General features: G+C 51.0%; 1 protein-coding gene across 3 annotated transcripts in view; it reads left to right on the forward strand.

The window, feature by feature from the left end:
* The window catches only part of LOC144727587 (uncharacterized), a 41,784-nt gene extending 38,293 nt beyond the window's left edge, over nucleotides 1–3,491 (forward strand). For 2 of the 3 annotated variants that reach the window (XM_078606497.1, XM_078606498.1), the window contains exons 10-11: nucleotides 111–246; nucleotides 758–3,491. In XM_078606497.1, coding sequence (XP_078462623.1) covers nucleotides 111–246; nucleotides 758–1,768 — 1,147 coding nt within the window. In that variant the 3' untranslated portion in view covers nucleotides 1,769–3,491. The remainder of the gene's footprint in view (nucleotides 1–110; nucleotides 247–757) is intronic. The other variant, XM_078606499.1, reaches the window with a different exon arrangement.
* Nucleotides 3,492–8,987: the final 5,496 nt, after the last annotated feature.

Consider the following 8,987-nt stretch of genomic DNA (forward strand, 5'->3'; position numbering starts at 1 on the left):
TTCCGCTAAGCTGCTAGCCGGGACGACCACTCGCACGCCGACATGAGCGGAGCGCTCTTACGCGGTGTCCTGCGCCGCGCGCTCACACGCCTTCCGACCGGCTCCAACAGCAGCAAGCTGGTGCACAAGGGGCGCACGGAGGAGATGCAGAGCGAAGCCATCGTGTGGCAGACGATGGAGAAGCGGGACGACGTGGACGACGACGCCGAGGACTCCCGACCCGAGGACGGCAGGACGGCATCTCGCGTGAGCCTCGGGCGTGCGCCCCACCGTGGGAGCTGAGCGCAAAAAAAAAACGCCCTTTGGTTCCCTCGGCGTCGCTGTCGGGGATGACCGCTGGCACGTCGGGCACTCGCTCGCGAGGCCACTCCGACTGTCGGCCGGTCACAAGCACTGGCTGGCTGGAGACGAGGGGGGGGCTCATTTTTTAACTGGGAGGAATTTGGGGATGCATGGGTTCATGATGAGATGTGTGTGACTTAATGGGGCCTAGGTGGGAAAAAAAACTTTACGTGAATGTTTGGTCCACCTGGTGGACAAAGTGCGGTATTGCAGGAGATGTAAACAGTTACTTGGTAATGCAGTTTTATTAATGATTGTTGTTTCCAAAAAGTCTATCACCCAAGTCACAGGACAGGCTTGTATTGGTATTGTCACGATTTACCCAACATGACATCAATGGCTTCTAATCAACGTCAAACATCAATGTCCGTATATTTGCGTGCAACTGCGGTGGATTCTTTTTCCTTCATTTCAGAATGCCCTGAACGGCAATGGAATAACGCACGGCGCGGGCGCGGAGCGATTATCAAAACGGGAAACTTCAGGTGCAGAAGCAGCTCCGACGGATTCTACCGCCGCCTCCAATCAGCCTGCCCCTGCGGGTGACGCTGCTCCCGCTGCCGCCGCTTCGGGTGAACAAGATTCGGACACGGTGGGTGAGAGCGCTTCTGCGAGCGACGCCTGCCAGTCGCCCGAGCCCGAGGCTGCGGACAAAAACTCTGCTGCAGACGACGACTGCAGCTCCGACGACGACGGCTCCGATGCCGACGTCCACTCGGTTAGCAGGCAGCCGCAGGAAGTCGTCGTCCAGCAGCCTGTCGCGCAAGTCACCGTGGCGCCAGCCGCAGGCAGCAATGTTGAGGATGTGCGCGAGACTGACTTGAGCAACGGAAAACCCATCGAATGCTCGGCGGTTTCGGCCGCTGTGAAGGGCGTCGCGGTAAGTGGCGAGCCGCCTGATGAGAATGCGAAGGCTGGAGCTGCTCCATCAGCTCAGGGGGGGGGACCCGGTGCGAGCGAAGAAAGTGACGAGCCGCCGCCCACAAGCACGAGCGCGGCTGCCGCGTCAAACCCTCGCGACGATGACGGAGAAGCGAACGCTGCCGAGCAGGACGAGACGGCGCCGCGTTCGGAGAGCGCAGCAGCGGCGTCAACTCCTGCCGAGCGTTTGGCACCAAAGGAAAGCGGCACAGCCAGTGCTGTGATTGCGGCGTTGGAACAGAACGGCGAGTCTAGCGATCCCATGAATAGCGTAGACGTCAATGGTGCTCAGAAAGCCGTGGACGCCGATGCTGAAGATAACGGCGTTGACGAGAAACCTGCATCTCCGCCGAAGGTTGGCTCGACGCACGGGGTGGATAGTTCTGCCGACGCTAATCCGCCGCCGTCGTCGCCGTCAGACGATGCCGCGAAGCCGCAGGTCGCCACTCCGTCCAGCGCCGCCACCACCTCCTCCTCCACGGAGGGGGGGGGCAGCGATAGATGAAAGCCGCGTCCTAGTGCAGCTCCTCAACGACGCGTTCGAGGATGACGATCTGTCGAGCAAAGAGGACGACGACGACGATGACAATGGCGGCGGCCCCACCGGGTCCAGCATCGTCGTGGGGGGTGTCGGGATGAGCGGCGGCCAGGTGGCCGGAGTTTCGTACGCGGCGGGAGGACACAAAGCAAACGGCGTGAGAGAGCCACGCCGCCCGCAGTGGGACGATCACGATGTGCCAACGTTCAAGGGGGAGGTGCGGGAAGACAACACCGAAGCGAAGGGGCGCAGGTGTTGCAAAATGATGTGATCACTACGCAGACTTTGTACGCGCCGTTTGTGTGCGCGGGTGTGACAACCCAAGGTGTGGCTCAGGCCGTAGAGCATCAGGGGTCATTCTAGATTTATAAGCAGCAGGGGTGTCATTCGTGCGATTGCGAGTTCACGTCCTGGACTGGTTGACAGAGCCCTCATTGTCGCCGTCTTTCCCCACGGTTGGTAGAATGAGCTGTGTACAATGTCGTGTGAAGTTCAACATCGGTTGTAGCGTGGGACCCGCTGGTCCCCTTCTAGTGGAGTGTGAAACTTCCCGCTGCTGGCTCAGGATAGCTAATGAAGATGAGCAGAACCAAAACGCTCGTTTGATTGTGCTGTGGTTCAAACTGCCCCGCGAATGGAACTGAATATACATTTGTTCACTATAATATTCGTTTATGAAATTATAAAAAAAGCACACACAAAAACCTAACTGTACATTATTCGAACATTTAGCCTTACGTTTTATTTGCTCCCGCGAGTTTCGCAAAGTGCATGCAGTCGCAATGCTGGCGGCGTGTCGAATCGCATCACAGACCAATCAAAGCTGTGGACAGTGTTAATGTGAACTCCGAAGTGTCGTTCTCACATCGGCAGATGCATTCAAATTCTAGATTTGAAGCTTTCGTGACTGCAAGGATTCATACTCTTAGTTCTTTCGGTAAAGTCACGTAGGTAAAAAATGAAATAAAAATTTATAAAAATAAAAACAATAAAATCACGACGTTTCGGAGGCAGCACAAGCTTCCGTCTTCAGACGGAAGCTTGTGTTGCCTCCGAAACGTCGTCTGAAGACGGAAGCTTGTGTTGCCTCCGAAACGTCGTGATTTATTGTTTTTATTTGTATTACTTTTTATTTCATTTTTTACCTGCGTGACTTTACCGAAAGAACTAAGAGTAAGATGCATTCAAAGTCAAGGGTGCTACCTAGCTTCGAACAAAACAGCCTTTGGCCCAGCATAGGGGGGGGGGGGGGGCGATAAATCTTGTGTTTAGTGACTCGATGAGACCGTTGCCAACTTGCGTGTGTCAGGGGCGTGCTTGGAGCATCGCTTCAAATTGCGCCGAGTCGTGAAGACCTCCGCCCCGTTACGTTGCGACGTGGAGCCCCGTTATGCGGGTCCCGGGGTGGTGGGACACATTGGGGGCCCCCCGTGTGAAATCACCTTCATTGTGCTCGTTGGCACTGTGGGGGCCAAACTCGGCCTGCTCGTATTTACCTGCAGTAAAGTTCAAATACTGTAATCGGTGAGAAGGAAACAAAAAAAAACTGCTGACAATGATTGAATGCCTAAGTTATGCGTCGTATTTGTGGGATCATGTAGTGATTTGTAATATCGTATCAGTCGGCTGTACACAGTCGTCGTGTTTATTAAACTCGTGCTTCGAGTGTAGCGCACACTGAACCCCGAAACGATTGTTGTGTTCCTAGTTTGTTGCGATTGAAACTTTGTGTTTTCACGACGGCAAGTGACGCGTATCTACGCATGGCCACGTGTGTGCTTGTGTGTATATGTGAGTGTGTGTCGGCCCGTGGCACCTGGGTCTGCCCCGTGACCTCCTGCCAGCGGGCGTTCGACACTTCACTTGGCCTCAAGGTGCATATGGCCTGGCACAAGCGTCGTGGTGACGTCACCGCCACTTAGTGGCAAATGCCGGTTGTTGTTGTGTGTGTGACCTGCGGGGAGTGGTGGTGTAGGGGTTAGCGCGCTCCGCTACGAACCTGGCGACCAGGGTTTGATTCCCACTCGCGGTCAACACCAGCGACGATTATCTGAACCGGTCCTGGGGCTCTCCTAGGTCGACTCAGCCTCAAATTAGTACATGGTGCGGTGTGTAAAAACATCGCCACTATGGAGACAAAGGCGACTGGGCCGTGGTGTTGGCCACCCACCCCCTCGTGTGCCGTGTGCTGGCCTTCACAGCTGCCCACTAAAAGTGCTTGCCCCAACAGTCTGGTAAGGCTATATGGGGGATCTTTGTTTTTTTGTGTGTGGATGAGTGAGAGGGCCGAGTGAGTTGAGTGGGTTTTGTTGTGACTTGCAGTGTGGCGGCTGGATACCGTGGGGATGAGATGAGACCATCACAGTCTGGAAAGACCTTAAGACATTGGAGGAGGAATCAAGGGGTGAAGTTCTTGGAAATAGTAACCATTCTGTGTGGATGTATTCAATCTAATCCACCCATTGCGTAGAAAAGGTTCACGTAGTTTTTTTCCAGCACCTCTTTACAGTAGGAAACTTAGCCTCCTCACTGCACAGTATTTTATTCGGCTTGAATCTACGCACATTTGTGGCGTCGTGGAAGATTTCTTTTACAAAGAGAGGGCATCACCCATTAGCAGGTGCCTCATTGGCCTCAGCAGGGGTCTTGCTATATAGAGGATGGTCGTAAGGTCCCTCCCTGGTTTTAAAGTTATGCATGATAAATAATCTCACGCATGTCATAACGAAACCTCATTATTTATCAGTGTCCGTCCATGTAAGCAATACAAGTCTTTTTTTTACGCATCCCATTGGCCACGTGACCTTCTGGAGGTGTTTTTTTCCAGCAGCGCCGGTTTAATCTGTGACCTTTTAATCTGTGAATGTAAACTACTGGACATCTGTAAAAAAAAAAGTGCACGAGTATTGGCTTAAACCAACACTCGTGCACTGCCCGATGTGGCGTTCATCGTTTTTGTTCATACATTAGCATATTTCGTATTTATGTATTTCTCCAAATGTATTTCTCCAAAAGCATTTCATGCGACCTTTCCAGTTGCAGTTATCATCATGGCTTTGAGTTCCGCGACATTTCTTCGTCGAGTTTTGTAAATTTGATCCCCCGATTTGATCACTTGTTCAACACTGCTCTCCTCTTGCGACACATGCAGGATTGACCCTCGGCATGACGAACACCACACCGCTTCCTGTCACGTCATCACCCACAATGTCTTCTCGGTATCGAATATAGAACACACACATATATACATCTTGTTCATTAACAGGATCTGCCCCAACAGTTTGTAAGACTAATTATGGGGTATTTGTGTGTGTGTGTGTACATATATACAAGAATCTTTTGTTGCAGCCTTTTTTTATAAATCCACTGCTGGATGACGCCCTGCCATACTTCACCATGCCGGGCCATTGTAGGTGGGTGAAGGTGGCAAGGTGGGAGGGCCAAGACCCGTTCAGATGTAACTCGCCACCGGTGTTAGCCGTGACCAGGAATCTGATGCCGATAACCAGGTCTATCACTTAGTTCAGTGTTCTTCACTAAATTTTATAGGGGGAGGGGCCTACATTCGCCGATAAGACATCGTCAGTGAGGTCCGTCACACCGCCTGAAAGACAAAATCATTCACAGTTGTGTTATGTCGGGAGCCGCACTGAAGGGCACCAGGGACCGCCAGTGTCCCGTGAGCCTTGCAATGAAGAACTCTGCCTTAGTGCTTCCCATGTACGTGTGTATGTATATGTGTGTGTGTATTCATGCGTATGCAAAAATAGTGGGGAGCGGTAGTGTAGCTATTAGAGCGCTGCGCTACGAACCCGGCGACACGGGTTCGATTCCCGCTCACGGCCAACACCAGTGACGATTATCTGAACCGGTCCCGGGCCTCCCCTAGGTCGACTCAGCCTCAAATGAGTACCTGGTGCGGTGTGTAAACATTGTGCCACTAGGGAGACAAAGGCGGTCGGGCGTGGTGCTGGCCACCCACCCCCTCGTGTACCGTTCCGGCCTTCATAGGTGCTCGCTAACAGCACTTGCCCCTACAGTCTGTTAAGGCTATATGGGGGATCTTTGTATTCATGCGTATGCAAAAATGTCTTGAGTTCTGTGAGCCCACTACTACTCTGTGTCTGCGATCCAGGCAGCACATGTGCTGTGGCTGGATTTGTTTTGTGGTCTCCTTGGTATTTCACGAGCTCAAACGGTTCCATACTTTGCCATGAAAATAAATAAAGGAACTCGTGAGCAAAAAGAAAAAGGAGCGCCAAGCACGCTCTAGTAGGATGATTGGAATACAGAATAAAATTGTGTTTCGATTTAAAGCTTTCGTGACTGCAGGGATTCATCTTCTTGGTTCTTTCGGTAAAGTCACGTAGAAGGGAAATAATAGAATAATAAAAATAAAACATAATAAAAAAATTATCATTATTATTTTATTATTTCCCTTCTATTCCCCTTCCACGTGACTTTACCGAAAGAACCAAGAAGAAAACATTAATTGTGGTCTAAAAGATGAATTTGTTCTTTTTAGTCGACAGCACTTGCGTTGGTTCTTGAATGAACGAAGTTAAAACATTTAAGTTGTATTTGCTTAAATAGAAAATGTGCGACAACATGCAGGCACTTTGAAGATACAACTTTGCATTGCATTTTATTACATAAACCTCATATTTATAGAATGTGTGTTTCGTTTTGCTCGAGGTCATTCGTAATACTAAGATATGTTCATCGCTTATAAAAGAAACCCTGACGTCTGGCTTTTAATTCGTTTTGCATTTATATTTTTTCCTGCTGAATGCTTGTGCCGACCAAATCCACTGATGAATTATTTATTTTTATGACACGCTTTTTATTAACTCTGTCGTATCCTCAAATCTTGTAACTCAATTTTAACCCACTTCCCAGTGTGGTATCGACTGCAAACTTGGTATACTTATGTCATACCGATGACAATACTATATTATATCATTGAAAATAAAATATATACATTTTTAAACATTATTTTTTATATGTTATGTTTCCGCTTGGGTCTAATTGTCCACGCTCAACTGATGTTGGCTGTAAATCACCACGGCCCCTTACGTTGTGGCAAGCTTCGGGGCCACTTCCTGGAGTCGTGGAGTTCTTCCATTACTAGTACGGTACATTTCATTAAAGCGTGTTTAAAAAAAAAAGTTTTTTATATATATATGGATTTTTACACCAATTTTTTTTAAGAATAACTGCTGCTGATGATGATGGGTGACACAGATGCCGTCTCTGTCCATTAATTACGCACCGCTTCGTAAACGCAGAGCAGAAGGACAACGCGTCGCCTGTTGGCTCTGTAAAACGCAAACAAAATCACGATTCAATGCGCATTAAGATGACGGTCACACATGTTGACACTGCATCCGACAGCACGTTGAAAGCTCCCATGTTAGTGAAATGGAATTGTAGGCACTGTGGGATCGCGGTGCGTGTGTGTGCGGGCGTGGTGCTGGCCACCCACCCCACCCCTCGTGTGCCGTGCCGACCTTCAAAGGTGCTCGCTAAAAGCACTTGCCCCAAATGTCTCAGGCGATGCGGGCGATCTTTGTACACTAGTACGTGCGTGTGCATGACAACGATGTGTTTGCATGCACATTATAAAAAAAGTGTGCATGCGTGTATACATTCTGAACCGCCGAATTTACCAAAAAAGCTACACGTTTGCCAACAAAATCTACGAAAATAAGCATTTTGGGAGGTCACGTACTGAATAAATAAGGAAAATAACTGGGGTCACCGATAGACTTTCGTTGTCAAAGTGGGACTGGGCCAGGCCACGTGAGAACCGTTGGACAAAATTGACTGCGCGGTGGACACCAATAGAAGGCGACTCGAGACGGCAGAAGCTACGGCGAAATGGATTTAAAGAATTCGGGAGGCGGCGAGTTGGACAAGAACCGTGGAAGTGATGAGAGAGAACGAGGGAGAGGCCGCTTTCCCCGCAGTGGGAAAGTTACAGTCGGAGAAACCACAACACCGCCGAGTGTGCGCGTGTGTGTCTCTGTGTATTTGAAAACATGTGCGTACAACGCACGCGTGCCCTCGGTCGTTGTTGGGGGGGGGCATTGACTGTGCTCGTGTGTGCGTGCATCCCGTGCGCGTGCGTGAGAGTGTGCGTCTCTGTCTTCGTGTTTCCCATCAAACCCCCCAACCCCCCCATAAAACGTGCGATCCCATGCGCGTGCACACGTGCCGGTGTGTAAGGGGAGCGGTGGCGCAGCGGTTAGCACGCTGCGCGAACCCCTCCCCCCTCCCTCGAGCTTGATTCCAGCTCACGGCCAACACCAGTGGCGATTATCGGAACCGGTTCTGGGACTCCACCAGGTCGACTCATCCTCAAATGAGTACCGGGTGCGGTGTAAGAGCATCGCCACGCGTGTAGTGACTGAATCGGAGACACTAAGAGTTGGAGGCACTCTGTTTATGAACACGCACCAACAGGTGAAACACTTCCACATAATCCGTCTGTAGTCCACTACGGCTCCCTGTCCGGGCAGCGGGTAGACTGCCTCTGACTGGCGACGCCGAGACGGTGAAGACGGAGACGGTGATGAAGACTCCATCAGCAGCAGCGCAACGGGGACCCCCCCACCACTCCACACGACAGCCCCGAGGTCCCCTCCCAGGGCCCCTCTTATACTGCCAGCGTGGCCTGGCTCCGCCCACGGCCACGCCCCCTTTCTAGAACCTACCCGCGGGTTCCTGATGTGCCCCTTGCGTGACCTTTCCCTGAGACCCCCCTCTGGTCTGTCACGTGACCTGCTGCAGTCAGGGCTGCTGGAAGCTGTAGATCCCCTTCCCCGCCAGCAGCCAGCGCTATGCTGCTACGTGGCTAATGCCATGTCACTACATTGGGGAGACAAAGGCGTCCGGGCGTGGTGCTGGCCACCCACCCCCATCGTGTGCCGTGCCGGCCTTCGTAGGCTAACAGCACTTGCCCCAAATATATGTTAAGGCTATATGGGTGTTTTTATGGAACTAATATTTCCCCTAATATCGTATAGCACACAATGTATAGACGTTCATGACGTTGGTCAATGCTAATGCTGCTCTGCAAGGGATAGAAAGCTTAAAGTTGGAACGTGGAGTCAATTATACGCTTATATAACTAGAAACATCCATTTCCTAGATTTGTGAATTCAGATTCCAGATAATTACAGCC

The sequence above is a fragment of the Lampetra planeri genome, chromosome 26 (assembly GCF_965212315.1).
Source record: "Lampetra planeri chromosome 26, kcLamPlan1.2.h2, whole genome shotgun sequence".
NCBI classification, from domain to species: domain Eukaryota; kingdom Metazoa; phylum Chordata; class Hyperoartia; order Petromyzontiformes; family Petromyzontidae; genus Lampetra; species Lampetra planeri.